The sequence below is a fragment of the Microtus pennsylvanicus genome, chromosome 7 (assembly GCF_037038515.1).
Source record: "Microtus pennsylvanicus isolate mMicPen1 chromosome 7, mMicPen1.hap1, whole genome shotgun sequence".
Taxonomy (NCBI): Eukaryota; Metazoa; Chordata; class Mammalia; order Rodentia; family Cricetidae; genus Microtus; species Microtus pennsylvanicus.
Window position 1 is genome coordinate 7,351,307 of NC_134585.1, and position 15,202 is coordinate 7,366,508.

Genomic DNA, 15,202 nt, shown 5'->3' on the forward strand with positions numbered 1-15,202 from the left:
GTGTGTTGGTCAGTGTTTCAGCATGTGCCTATGCGCCTGGAAGTCTGTGTGTGATGTTGTGGGAATAGAAGACTCCATGTCGGGGTCTCAGCACTGGGAACAATCCTGAGGGTTTGCGGGGTATTGGCGTGTGACAGTGTACCTCTGAGAAGGTACCTGAGTCTGAGAGACGATGCCTGCAGCTTTCCTCAGCTACCTCAGGAAGGACCTTAAGGAAACAAAACATGGACACAAAAATTCAGGGCTCAGCACATGGAAGCGTGATCTAGGCTCTGAGAGGAGCCATCCCAGGAGGAAATGGCAGAGAATCTGCAGGGCTAAACCTTGGGAGCTATGGCTCTCTTTGCTCCTTCTGAGGGCCCCAACCTCTCTCCTTCCTTCCTCTTCAGTGGTCAGGTGAGACTGAGCCCTCTTTTCTCCTACACCTCAACCCAAATGGTTCCCAGCAAAGGAGAAGCCCTGGTGCACACGCTCATGCTGAGCCTGCGGCGTTGAGGCGGGTGCCCTGTGCCAGGGTGCAGGCTGTGGACGGAGCAGATGGCAAGCACCGTCTGCAGGCTCTGAGCTCCTTGGTGTTCCGTTCTGTATCTCTTGCTACTTCTCCTAGGGACGCCCCCTCCTGACTGTCCCTTCCACCTGGGCATCAGTCCACCTTTTTTTCAAGTACTCCAAAAGTGCTGGTCCTTGGAAATACTAGCATGTCCTGACCCCTGAGGCTCCCGACCTGTTGTCCTAACCAGCATCCCTGCCCTGGGACAGCCATGTTAGTTTCTCCCTTCTAGGAATTTATTGAATTTAGAAGGAAGACCCCCAGATTCAGGAAGCCAGGTTTGGGGTTCCCGCCTGTCTTCTACACCCTGGAATCCTCAGGACCAGCCTCTTCCATGTGCCAGGGGCCATTGTCAACAGCAGCTTAGCTGTCACGGCCCTTGACACATGGACTCTTGTTGCTCCTTTTCACACAAGCAAGCTGAGGCTAGAAGCTTAAATATGTGCAGGGTCACAGACCTGAATAATGGGAGAGCTGGAGGACCCCCAAACTAGAGCTACTCACTGCCCACTGTCCTCTTTGTCTCCTGGGCTCCAGGGCCTGTTGCACCCAGTAGCTCCAGACCCAACCAGGCTTATCCCAGATCCTATCTCGACTACCATTCTCTTTGCCCAGGAATTGCCCTGGTCATCTCTGTGGGCGGGACTCTCAGGACAGGGTCTGCCTACCATCTTCTCTATACACCACCGTCTACAATGGACACTCTATGACTTCAGGGGGCGTTGCATGAGTAATAAAAGTTCAGATACAGATGTTGACATTCAACCTGAAAACCAGAAAAGCAAAGCAGCCAGCCACTGACTCATACCTCAATTTCAGTCCTAAAATGGCGATCCTGCCTCCAGGAATCTCAGAATGAGACTGAGAGCTGTCTCCTCCTGTTTTGTAATCCTCTCTAGTTCTGGGATTGCATGCATCACTACTGCCTGGTTTCTATGGCAAACTAGTGTGGCTACTGGGATTAAAAGTGTGTCTTATCACTACCTGGTCATTACCTGGTCTCTAAGTCTGGCCAGTATAGTATGGCTGTTTTACTTTTCTGATCTTCAGGCAAGCTTTATTTATTAAAATACAAATGAAATGCCACTATGGGGGCAGGGGGAGGTGGATCAAAGTCCTGTCCTAACAGAGCCCCGGTCTAAAGTGAAGTTTCATGTCTTCGCTCTGCTCCTAGTCATTGTCCAAGTCAAAGCCTCTTTGCAGGTCTCATGGCGGCTGCCAGCCCTTCCTCTCCACTGGGAGATGCTGGTTCCTTGGGTCTCCTCTCACTCCCTGGTTAGGCACACCTGCTGCCCCAGTTCCCAGCAATGACCCTGCTTTCTGCCACTTCTACTAAGAGCAGACATTGTGGGATTCCTTCCCTTGTTGCCTGCCCTCACCTGCGCCACTGCCTTGAGGACAATGAGAACAGAGGAGGAGGGAAATAGGAAAGGCTGTGGGGGAGGTGGCCCCAGTCCACCGTGATTTGGTCCGATCCCTCTGCCACCCCTCAGCAGTGGCTTCAGTCACAAACTACCTTTGCTGTTGGCACATTCAATTTCCTTTTTTCTTTTCTTTTTATTCTCCAAACAAATGCTGCTGACCTTTGCTCCTAGAAGAGCATGTCCATCTGGGCAGGATCACCAGCACACTTCCCCCAGAGATGCTGGTGGCATTCAGAGCAAGCTTGACCTCCTCCTGTTTCTGGAACTTTCTGTGTCACTAGGAACAAGCACATGTCACTGTGTGTTGTTTTGTGGTGATGTCATAGGAACTAGGACTCTGCTCAAACCAGGGCAAGCTCACCCAGACATCTGATCTGTTGTGTGTGTGTCGGGGCTGGGGGGTGTGGGGGTGGAGGTGCACTGGAGTTTTGGGGGTCAGGCACCTGAAAATCAGCCATTTCATGTCAGCACCTGTGTGCATCTTGTGGTTTCAGAAAGTGAACTTCTGGGTTGGAGAGAAGGCTCATTGGGTGTTTCCCGGCAAGTCTGACAATGAGTTTGGTCCCCAGAATCCCACGTGGTTGGAAGGAGAGAACCAACTCCCACTGGCTGTCCTCTGACCCCCACATTCACGATGCACACGTGTGTTCTTTGTTTGCACCCATACACATACATGCACTCATATGCAAATTTAATTGTGTATAAATCCTAGCTTTAATGCAAGGGGCTTTTTGTTCATCTTGACATCTATCACTTCTAAATGGGTAATATTTATAATCTGTAAGGCTATTTGTGAAAAAAATTAAAAGGCACTTCAGCTCAAGGCTGGCTAAAAGGGACAGCCAGAAATATGCGGGGGATGGGGAGGTGTGCTCAGTGGAGAGGGTCTGTTGGAGCTCAAAAACCAGGGCTGTTGAACTTATTTAGGTTCAATCCCTCTGTTGCAGGCAGGAGGACATCTCCCAGTGCAGGCACAACTTCAGGGTTCTGGACCTTTCTGTCTCCACCCTTCCCTTAGCACCCCTTATCCTCCTGAGGCTTAGAAGCCAGGCTGCACATCAGATCTGCATCGTGTTAGACTCTGGGGCATGGGAGGGTCTGTGGCCCTCCTATGGCCTGCCGCCGTTAAGTCTGGCAGGGGGAGTAGGTGATAATTTTGTCTCTTTATAAGTCCTCAGAGTGATTACATCCTGCGTCCTCGGATGTCCTACATCTCTGGGTGTTGCAGGTTAGCCACTGAGCTAGGTGGCTCTGTGTACAGCCTTAGCTCTGCTTCCCGAGATGCTGTGTGCTTTTGATGGAGTCTTTTCTTGACTCTCCTGGAATGGTCGGAAGCAAGACAGCTCCTGCATGGCCAAACATCAGGAGAGGAGGAGCCCCGGGCTATGAGGCAGCCCCGTCCCTCAGGAAGTCTCTCCTTGCTGAGGGTAGATGAAGGGCAGATGGGACCACGAATGAGTCACAGTCTCCCTCTGCCCTCTCCTTCACCCCACCTCCTTAAGAATTGATCCTTTAGACACTTGCTGGGGACTTCTACACGTCAGCCTTGCACGGTCCCCTGGAGATTAAGAAGCCAAGAGACTGGGAGGAGGTAACCAGGACTGGAAGGGGCTGCTGGAGCCACGGGGCCTCCATTTCTGCTTCTCCTCTTAGGGCGCCACTGTGTCCCTCTCGGAGACAGTGCAGAAATGGCGGGAGTACCGACGCCAGTGCCAGCGATTCCTCACTGAAGCACCACCTCTGGCCACAGGTGAGTCCGGGCGAGCCCTCACGCCTGTACCCTGCGCTCCGCACAGCTCCGGGCACGCTTTGATGATCAAGTCCATAGCTGGTGTCCCTTGTCTCTCTCTGATGCGTCTGCCTGGGCCTCTCTCCTGGTGACCATACCGCGTTCTTCAAGGAAGCGCCTTCCTGCCCCCTTCCCACCAGTTTTCCTGCAGGCAGCTTTGTGGGTACTATTTTCTTGCTGTCTTTTACCTCTCGAGCGGAGACCCCTCTTTCCATTGTGTGTGCTCCTCTGCCCCTCCTTAACTGTGTATATAGATTGAAAGCCCAACAGACACATCTGTTCAAGCACATCTTTGTTTTTTTGAGACAAGATGCCATGTAGCCCAGGCTAGCTTCCAGCTTACTGTGTAGCCCTGAATGCCTTTTAACGCCTCAGCCTCTACCTCCCAAGCATCGGCATACCCTGCCCGTGGACCACTACATCTGGCTTATGCCGTGTTGAAGACTGAACCCACGGTCTTATGCATGTTAGACACACATTCTGCCAACTGAGCCAGCAGGAGTAAATCTTTTGGGGAGTTTCTAGGGTGGTTTAAAGATAGTTGGAGCTAGCTGGACTTGGGTCAAATTCTGATCATCAAGCAACCTGGGGAAGAACAGCTCACAAATGGCTGATAGATGTCTGTTGAGCCCCTACTGTAGTCCTTCTCCGTAACACATTATAACAAAGCTCTGTGGATCAGGGGTGCCTGCATTCCACCAAGGACATAGAGTTGTTAAGGAACTTGCTTAAGGTCCTGTCCCTGATGAGTAACAGGGTCCTTCCTTGGTCCCTGCCCCGTGGAGAGGGTGCTCAGCATCCAGTGAGCCCTGTGTGGGGAGTGCTCCTCATCCAGTGAGCCCTGTGGGGAGAGTGCTCAGCATCCAGTGATCGCTCAGCACAAGTTGGGGGAGCAGCTTCCCATGGTTGGGGAGAAGATAGGAAGGAAGAATGGGTGACAAGGGACTCAAGGACTGCTCTGCCGCCTCTACAGGCCTCTTCTGCAACCGAACCTTTGATGACTATGCCTGCTGGCCAGACGGGCCTCCAGGGTCCTTTGTGAATGTCAGCTGCCCCTGGTACCTGCCCTGGGCCAGCAGTGGTGAGTGTCCCCTTCCCTGTTCCCAGGGCTTTGGGGCAGGATGGAACAAGGTCTCCCTTCTTCTGGGCCCAGTTCCTGTAGCCCAGAATGTCCTCAGGCCCCATGGAAGGTGGAGCACCCTTTGATGGTGGTTGGATAGCCAACATTAACAGATGTCGGAACTGCCTGGTGTCCTGTGTCTGATGCTTGTGCAGGCAGGGGTGGGATACAGCTTAAGACAGAAATGAGACCCTTCTGACCTAGCAGTCAACAAAGGAGCCAAGGATACGGGGGATAGGAAGAGGAAGAAGATACCCAAGGAGTGTCATTGCCTGGTGTGTGTGTGTGTGTGTGTGTGTGTGTGTGTCTGTCTGTCTGTCTGTCCGTCCTAGAGTTGACACCTCAGCTCTTCCTGACTCTTTTAAAGGTTCATGGGCAATAGTGCTCAAGGGCATAGTGGGCTGGCCCCCTCAGACCTTGTCCAGCCCACTGCTGCCTCCAGGGGAGACTACACTGGGAAAAGTATGATGTGGTGGGATTCTCTTCCCACAGAGCCATCCAGAGGGCCAGGCTGCCCTTGACTGCAGTGCTAATTTACATGCCTATTGCTCCATCCCAGTTCCCATGCTAAGGGTCTGTGGGACATAATGGGGACAAGCATTATTGCTGCAAGAAGTCTCAGACACGTGCGTGTGCATGTGTGTGTGTGTGTATTCATTTGTGTGGAAGTGCATGTTTATGCACAGGCGTGGGGTCCACAAGTACGGTCCTCCATGTAGAGACTGGAGGTCAACTTCGGGTTGCCCTTGCAGACTGTCCTCCTTGTTAACGCATCCTGGGGAATCTGCCAGTCTCAGTGTCCCCAGCACTGAGATCACGGGCACGTGCTTCTTCCATGGATGCTGTGGGACTCAGCTGAGGTTCTCGTGTCACATGGCAAACACTTTACAGACTGAACCATTTGCCCAGCCCAGCAAAAAGAGATTTCATAAGTTAATGATGGCCGGTACTTAGCGAATATCTAACCCTTCAGTCCTGGACTAACTGCTGTGGGGGATGTGCTTGCCTAGATGAGGAAACTGGGGTCCCGAGAGATTTAAGTCTCTTGTCCCAAATGAGGTAGTGACTGCTGGAATCCCAAGAACCTAGCCCTTTTCTCTTGCCTGCGAGGAAGCATAGGACTGAGGTCAGGCTTATGGAAAAGGGTCTTCTTGGAGGAGGTGGCCTGGCGGGACAGACATGAACTTCTCCTTAGCATGAAGTACAGTCTGATGGGGCTTAGGCTGGTCTTCTAGAGAGGTTCCAGCCATCTCTCTTGGGGCTACTCTAGACAAACCAGGACCTGCAAAAGGCAGGCTCCAAGTGGATCAGCCACCCTTCACTCAGAATTCCTCTACACGTTGTCTGTTGACAGGCAAGACACCCATTCGATCCTGCCCATAACTCTCAGAGGCAATGAATCCCATTTTCTCTCCCATTGACGAGGAAGCTGAAGCCCAGAGATATGGCATGGCTTTTCCAAGACTCACAGCTAGCTAGGCTTAGCAGACCCGGGCATCAGTCCAGGAGGTTGGGTTAGTATCTGCATTTCATTGTTTAATTGTTGAGCCAGGCTTCCTGGGGAGCTGGGCAGTGGCTGCACGTGCATGCAGCCCTGGGTCTGGAGGCAGGTGAATGGCCTGAATGACCTCCGTCCACTGGATACACATTAGTAAGGGCAAAGCCATCCTGCCCTTTCCCTCTGAGACAGGCAAGCCCCGTGGCTCTGCTTGTTGACCACCCCAGGGGCTGTGTGGTCAGGAGCAATTCCTAGACCTCTCTGTGCTCTGGTCTCTTTGCTCATTTGGGAGCTGGGATGGAGCCAAGTGATGTGGATGGGAGAGGATTGGAGATTCTTGGGGGGGAAACAAGTCCATTCATTTTTCCCACCTGCCCTCGGTCCCTTGGCAACTTCCTGCACGGCACACACGTTCGCTGCCTCGAAGATTTGGGACCTCTGCTCGGGCATCCTGGCTGAGCCCCTAGACCCCGGGGAGCCAGGCGTGGGGCAGAGCCTATCACTCAGCACTAAGCGCCCCCAGCTCTGCCTGTGCTTGCGGCTCCATCCATCACCTTTAATTTTATTTGAGCAGGAAATAGGTCCTGGTGGTGCCCGTTTATGAGCGAACACGGTTTTATTGCTTTCTCCATGAAGATAACGGCCTCTGCACAGGCCCCCTGCCAGCCACCTTCCCTCCCTTCTTGCCAGGCTAATTTACTCCCCCCTCCTTTTTTTGGACACCCAGATCATCAGCTCTGCCTCCCCTCTCCTATGCTGGGGACCCACAGAGACACCCACTGGACTCACACAGTGCAATCACTATACTGGAGGGGCTCCCTAACCCCACCCAGGGCTGTGGGAAATAGGAAGGGGGCACTTCTGGAGCCTTCTTAGCCCATCTCAGGGAGCAGCTAGTGGCGATACTGGGGACAGGGAGATGACAGGCAGGTGTTGTCTCTAGCGGGCACTCTAGAAAACATGCCCAGAGGGGAAATTTAAAAGCACTGGAATAGACAGAGCTGAGCACCCCCAAAGGCCCGATGAGAAAGGTAGGCTTGGGGCCAGAGGTCCCCATGATGACTGGAGTTAGGGTAAAGAGACCACCAGCAGGGTGCCCACAGAGGGGCGAAGCTATGGCCAGAGCCCCAGATGCCATCAGGGTAGGGGTGAGAGAGCCATGCCCAGATTCTTTCTCCCTCCTCCTGATGTTTTCTGCCTGTGTCTCCTGTTGACCAAACCCAGAATGGAGGGCAGGAATTGTGTGGTACAACACGGAGGGAGTCAGCCTTCTGGGGTTCAGAGCGAGGCAGAGGAGTGGGTGGCCTCATTAAGAATTCAAACCAACGGCCATAGCCGAGCTAAGTCCTTGTCAGGAGCAATGGCACGCTTGTGTGACATCCGCAGGGGGATTGCATAGAGTTGGAGGGGTCAGCTTTACGGCTTAAGCAGAGGCAGGTAGGGGAAATCAGAGGTGTCTTTTTCCTGGTCTGTGACATCAGGACAGGTGACATTGCGACCAGGCTGGGAGAACAGGCATAGGCAGAAGGAGGAGGGCTGATGCTCAGAGGGCACCTGGGACACGGGTCAAGATCTCAGGCCTCAGAGGTGCACAGGGTCCCTTCAAGGCCGTGCGAGAGGACAGGGTGGGAGGAAGAGTCTGATCCACACAGGATGGAAATGGTGAGGCTTGGAAGGTCGGCGAAGCCTTCCAGCCTCTTGGCTGCCTTGGAGCCTTTGGGCAGCCCCATTCACTCCCGCAGGGACCCACGCCTTTCACATCATCCCAACCTCATTAGGCACCCCTCTCCAGGTTCCTACCTGTTTGTTAGCTTAGTTCTAATTATATGAGGGCCATAAAATGCTTTTAAAATAGGCTATCACTCAAAGTCTTAGAAACTCTTGACAGGTCGCCTCCCTTCAGTAATGCTGAGCCTGGGAGCTTGGAGAGCAAGCCAGGGTTACCAAGGGGAGACTGAGGCCCAAGCTGGGTCTCACAGGGGCTCTGGCCTTGCAACGCTGGGGGAAGGGCTACCATGCACCAGGCAGTTCCTGCATATTCTCCTAGGAATGGGTCCCATTTTACAGATGAGGTAGCAAAGAGCCGGGGAAGTGATGTAATTCTCCCAAAGTGCCGTAGCTGATTTAAGAGTGGAACCAGGTTTTGCAATTGGGTCTGGACTCCTGAACCTGGCCTCTTGTTAAGCCCCGATGGTCCAAGTTTCTCTCTACCCCCACCCAGAGCTGGCCCCTGTCTTTGACCCTGCCCCATCCTGTCACGTTTGGGAGGGATGCCAGCCTCGCTGACCCTCAGCATCTCCATCTGCAAAATGGGGGCCCCACGGCCCTTGCTAGCCACCTCTGTTGCCAGGGTGCAGGAGCTAATAGATTCATGAGCAGCTCTCCACCACTTTGAGTGCCCGCCGTCCACGTGGAAGGGTGGCTGTTAGCTTGATTACAGACGCCGTGGCAGCTTCCGGGAGGCGAAGTGTTTAATTGGGGGTTTTATTTCCAGCACCAGGGGCTGACTTAATGAAATATGCCTGGGCCTCCTGGCATGTGGCCGCCTGGTTGTCTCCTCGTATTGACTAGACCAAGCCAAGCCCGTGGCTGTGATTGGCCAGCTCCTCACAGGCCAGATAAAGCTGGACTGATAAGCAGGGCTTTGCCCAGACCACCCACCTCCAGCCAAGAAGGGCATTTGGGGACTATGGGCTCAGCCAGTATCCAGTCGCAGCTTTTAATATTTGATGTTAATGAGGGCTAACTGACAGATGAATTTGTAGACTGCGCTTCTCTGGGACACAGTGATCTCTTGACGCTAAGCCAAGAAGGCACACATCAGTGCACACACTACCTTCTTGCCCCCAAGCTGGCCCTGAGCAGAGAGCCCAGAGCTATGCAGTCTGTCCAGGGGCCACAGTGGCATGTGTGAAAATCCAAACCCAGGGGAAAGACCGGGGAAAATGGCACCTGGCCATGGTTGACTCTTGGCACAACTCTGGCTGCTAACTTTTGGCTCCTGGAGGCGGAGAGCTGGGAGTTAGAACCCTACCTGTGTGTCTTCCTATCTGCCTAGGCTTGAGAAGGTAGATCTCTTGGCTACTCAGAGGCTTGGTGCTTTCATCTGTGAAATGGTTAACCTGGTGAGGTGCCTGTGATGTTCTAAGGTGCTGGCATACAGTAGGTATTCAAGACGTGATTCTGTGAGTAAATACAGCCTTTGGAGACAACATATGCAGTGGTATAGGGGGGAAATCTACAATTGTACAGTGCCTACTCTGTGCACAGTATGTGTAGGGCTCTGTGCCTACTATGTGCACAGTGCATGTAGGATGCAGTGCCTCCTGTGTGCACAGTGCATACAGGGTACAGTACCTACTATGTGCACTGTGCATGTAGGGTACAATATCTACTGTGTGCACAATGCATGTAGGGTACAGTGTCTACTATATGTTGGGGTTTGTGCCTGCTGTAGGAAGAATCTAGTGCTGTGTTTTCTCCCTTCTTCTAGTTCCCAAGGTTCCTTCTCCCCATGCCACTCCCCACTTCCTCCCATTCAGACTGCAGAGCAGGTTCTGATACCAATGTCATTCCCATAAAGTTAGGCCCAGGTCCCATCACCCTTCTTGGGGTCTATCTATAGCCAAAAACAGGCTTTGTTATCTACCAGAAGTTTGGACTCCCATTAAGAAATTTTAAGCATCCATGCAACAGATAAGAAAACCATTTGGGAATCTGAGGGTGGCCCTTCAAGATGCTAAATGAGACCATGTATCTGCCCTCCCCTGCCTTTATATGTACCCAATCATTTGTTAAGTCCCTAGAGATGCTTCTGGGACTCAATGCACTACTAGCCACGAGTCGAGCCACCATCAGTGGACAAGCCGCCATCAGATTCTTGGGGTTCTGTTAACGTCACTGAAAATGCAAGTTTCCAACTGAGGAGATGATTTAGCTGGTCAAGTGCTTGTGTGCAAGCAAGAGGCCCCAAATTTAGATCCCCAGCACCATGTAAAAAGCTGGATGTGGTGGGATGTGTCTGCACAGGGGAGTGGCTGGCTGGCCAGCTAGTCTGCTCCAGGTTCAATGAAAAACCCCGTTCAAAAAGTCAGACGGTTGTGGGGGAGACACCTGGCCTCCACCATCAACTTCTGGCCTCCATGCATGCATGTGCACGTACACACACATACACACACACACACACATACACACACACACACACACACACACGCATGCATCTGTGCAGGCTCCTCTCACAGCACTCACACTCCAAAGCTGATTTGCTCCGATACCATCTTTCCTGGAGAGATATCCGCCTCAGGCTATTCGTGAAGGGAGGAGAGGAAGAGGGAGAAGGGTGTGAGGACTGCCCATATGGGTGCTGAGTGGCAGAGCTGGTGTTAAGAATAAGGCCTGATTGGCAGGTGCATGACCGCACTGCAAGAGGCTGTCACAGGACCAACAGGGAGGCTCCCTGCACATAACAATGGTCCGGGAGATTGGTTTCTGTGCTGAGGCTGCCCCTGGGGGGAGGGGGAGTGTCCCTTGGGGACGCGGGTCCCACAGGGTGCAGCTGCCACTCCGGTATTTACATATATTAATCAGCCTCTTCCTAGTGACAATCTCTCCACCTCAACCCTGACCAGCTATGGTCACTGAGGGCTCTTGGTGACTTCTGTATCCACCCCACCCCACCCCCACTCCCGGCTCCTTTTCACACTGCCTGCCACCCATAGCCGGTCCTTCAAATCTTTTGGTCTTTAAACTATTTTATTCCATCTATGTGCTCATTTAGTGGAGGCACATGCTGCGACCTTCATGTAGAGGTCAGAGGACAGCTTGTGGGAGCTGGTTCTTTCTTCTTAGCATGTGAGGCCCGAGAACTGAACTCAAGACAGCAGGCCTGGTAGCAGGCATCTCCACCAGCTCATGCACTCCGCTAATTCAAGTTAGTCTTACAGAATCTAAATCACCTGCAGTCAGTCCCTGACTTCTGCCCTCCTCACTCTCCTGCACTAACCCCACCTCCTGCAACTTCTTGGTCCCCATCCCTACCCCCACCCTGTTCCTTGGCCCTGGTGAAAGATTTAAGTTTTCCTGCAGGAAGACAGTGAGTGAGACATTTCCTAGATGAATAGACCTCTCTGCTGCTCTTACATGGCGTCTTGGGCCAAAAGCCACTCCTCTCCCTCATCTCCCTAGACAGGTCCACAGGTCCTTAGTAGGGGCATGATGGGGACTGCCCCAGAACCCCGATAGTCAAGTGGCTGTGAAGACCACAGCTGACAGCCCACTCCCAGCTCTGTGGAGCCTGTGTTGCTTCCCCCTTCATTTCCCTTTTCACCGTTCTTCTCTGGGAGCTGCATGAGGGCAGGGCCTGGGTTGTTGGTCGCCTTCTCTCACAGGTTAGGGACTCAAAGAGCAGTTTCTTCTGGGACACAGGACTAGGGGTTACGTGAAGGAGCAAGCCTTGTCTCCCCGCCTGAAGGGAAAATTTCCAAGAGCAATGGTTATGATGGCACCATGAGACTTTATGCTTCTTTTAGAGGCCTTAGAGAGGAAGTCTGAATCTCCTCAGATTGGAGCTCCCTGATGGCAGGCCACGTCTCCTCAGATGGGCTCCCTGATGGCAGGCCACATCTCCTCAGATGGGCTCCCTGATGGCAGGCCACGTCTCCTCAGACTGGAGCTCCCTGATGGCAGGCCACGTCTCCTCAGACTGGAGCTCCCTGATGGCAGGCCACATCTCCTCAGACTGGAGCTCCCTGATGGCAGGCCACGTCTCCTCAGATGGTCTCCCTGATGGCAGGCCACGTCTCCTCAGACTGGAGCTCCCTGATGGCAGGCCACATCTCCTCAGATGGGCTCCCTGATGGCGGGCCACATCTCCTCAGATGGGCTCCCTGATGGCGGGCCACGTCTCCTCAGACTGTAGCTCCCTGATGGCGGGCCACATCTCCTCAGATGGGCTCCCTGATGGCAGGCCACATCTCCTCAGATGGGCTCCCTGATGGCAGGCCACGTCTCCTCAGACTGTAGCTCCCTGATGGCGGGCCACATCTCCTCAGACTGGAGCTCCCTGATGGCAGGCCACATCTCCTCAGACTGGAGCTCCCTGATGGCAGGCCACGTCTCCTCAGATGGGCTCCCTGATGGCAGGCCACGTCTCCTCAGACTGTAGCTCCCTGATGGCAGGCCACGTCTCCTCAGACTGGGGCTCCCTGATGGCAGGCCACGTCTCCTCAGACTGGGGCTCCCTGATGGCAGGCCACGTCTCCTCAGACTGGGGCTCCCTAAGGTAGAGGCTGCTTTAATTCTGTTCTTATAAGTTCAGTGCCATCTTTGCTCTTAGAACTGTCTGTTCCCCCAAAAAGAATGCAGGAGGCTGAAGGACTGAGTCCAGAATATTAGAAATCATAGGGGGTGATTGTGATTGCAGAGTCCCTTCTGCTCGGCATCAGACCTTGTCAATACTGTGATTTGAGGCTGGGGATAAGATATAGATATCTTGTCTAAAAGCTATGGATTCACTCAACTGTGTCCCTGGGGGACTAAGAGGCACAGCTGAGGGTGACTGGGTGATCCTTGCTGTGCAATCCTGGACCATCATGGTACATGTGTGCGCGCATGCCTGCATGCATATGCTTGTGTGTGTGTGTGTGTGTGCATGTGTGTGTGCCTGTTACTAACTAAGGGTCAGCCCTAATGGAGCAGGGTCCCCCTGAGAGGAAAGGATAGGACAACAGTGGGTGGACTGCTCATTTCTAGGCTGAGCCTCAGCTGCCCTGTCTCCCTCCTCTAGTGCTTCAGGGCCATGTGTACCGGTTCTGCACAGCTGAGGGTCTCTGGCTACACAAGGACAACTCCAGCCTGCCCTGGAGGGACCTGTCGGAGTGTGAAGAGTCCAAGCGAGGGGAGAGAGTGAGCTGACGGGTTCTGAGCCTGGGAAGGGGCAGCGGGGTGTCTGCTCCATGGGAGCAGAGACTCTAGGCTTTGGGCGGGGCTGGCCATTGTCACATCTGTCCCCCTGCTTCGGGTGACTCTGCACATCTGCTGTCTGGCCAAAGGTGATGTGTGCTCACCTAGGAGCCAGGTTGTAAACATCTCTGGACCACTTCCGCAGGTCATTCTCTTTCTTGATTGTGGAATCTCAAGTCGGGCCCCAGGTCACCTCAGTCCCTGGACCCGGAATGAGGGTTATGGGAGAAGGAGGCTCACGGGGCATGCACACATCCTTGTGTCCTTCTGTGTACGCAGAACTCCCCCGAGGAACAGCTACTGTCGCTGTACATTATCTACACTGTGGGATACGCACTTTCCTTCTCCGCCTTGGTCATTGCCTCAGCCATCCTTGTTGGCTTCAGGTAAGGAGAGCTCAAGCCTAGGAGGGAGGGGGCTGCCCTGTGCTCAGCTCCCGAGGAGAGGAATTCCAAACCAAAGCAACAGAAGCAACGGGTGGGGAGGGGGGGCGGGTCTGCTTTCTAGGACTTCCTGGAAAACATGAGTTCAGTCTAGTCTCCACTGTGTCACTGTGCATCTGCACACTAAAAAATTGCACGTGCGCCCGCATACACACACTCACACACACGAGTCGTAACGGTGGGTGATAAGATAATGGGGAATTCTAAGAAGTCACATCCACCAAGCAGATAATAATCGATAATTCAGCATGATTTTAGCAAAGTCTCAGTAGCTAGAGGTTCTACTGTCTTGGAGCTTATTAATGCCACTGGAAAGTTCTTTTTTGGGCCTTGACCCTCTGAGGAGGGGCTGGGAAGCAGCTTCCTTAATCTCTCTGGGATAACTGAGGGTGAGGGGAACTAAGTTTAGGGTCAGAAAAATTATGAGGGCAGAATCCTCGGGATATTGATCATCAAGAATAAGAGTTGTTGGACTAGAGAGATTGCTCTGCAGGTAAGAGCATATACACAAACCACTCTTACAGAGAACCCTGGTTCAGTTCCCAATACCCATGCTGGGCAGCTCACAACCACCTGTAACTTCAGCTCTAGGGGATCTGATGCCCTCTTCTGGACTCTGTGGGACCTGCACGCATGTGCTCACACTCTCCCAACATACACATATTTAAAACAACAAACATAAATATTTAATAGAAACAGGGGATGTGGTTTTCCTCCTGTCTCTAAAGCAGCTGGCACAATAGTAGACATACCATTAGTGTTCTCGAGACACAATCGTTGGATGAGTATTGCGTGAGCTACTTTTATGTGCCCAAGAGATGCATGCTAGGACAGTTTCAGAGTGGAAATATTTGTTCTGGCTGATGTTTTTTTGTTTGTTTGTTTGTTTTGTTTCTTGACTCCTATGGGATTGTATAGAAAATCATGGCCATGAGACTGTGTGCCAAAGGGAGCTGTTCATCTCGTGATGAACAGGAGATAGAGAGGGGAAGGTACCCCACCACCCCAGTGACTTACTTCCTCCAGTTAGGCTCCATCCCCTACAGTGTTCAGCACTCCTGAAATAGCCCACCACCAAAGTCAGCACATCCCAGTCATATTTCATAGTCAAATCATGTTAAATATTCCTTTATTGTGAACCATTTCAGAGTCAAAAGTTTAGTGAAAATACATACAGGAATCAATGCTTAGAGCTAAGGCATGGTGAGCTGGGGAGATCACTCCGCAGTTAAAATGCTTGCCACATCAATGTGAGGACCAGAGTTCAGAGTCTGAGACAGCCACAAAAATGCCAGGCGAGCATGGTGGCTCACCTGTAGTTCCAGCCTTGGAAGGCAAGGAGAGAATGGCCAGAGAAGGCTGTTAGCCAGGCTAGCCACATCAGTAGCTCTGGGTTTGATTGAGAGCCCTTGTCTCAA

The 15,202-nt window shown here is 52.8% G+C and overlaps 1 protein-coding gene across 1 annotated transcript in view; it reads left to right on the plus strand.

The window, feature by feature from the left end:
* Glp1r (glucagon like peptide 1 receptor) overlaps window positions 1-15,202 on the plus strand; it is a 39,522-nt gene that overhangs the window by 3,159 nt on the left and 21,161 nt on the right. Inside the window, exons 2-5 of the mRNA XM_075979762.1 lie at window positions 3,628-3,724; window positions 4,737-4,844; window positions 13,166-13,284; window positions 13,621-13,727. Of these exons, the coding sequence (XP_075835877.1) occupies window positions 3,628-3,724; window positions 4,737-4,844; window positions 13,166-13,284; window positions 13,621-13,727 (431 nt within the window). The remainder of the gene's footprint in view (window positions 1-3,627; window positions 3,725-4,736; window positions 4,845-13,165; window positions 13,285-13,620; window positions 13,728-15,202) is intronic.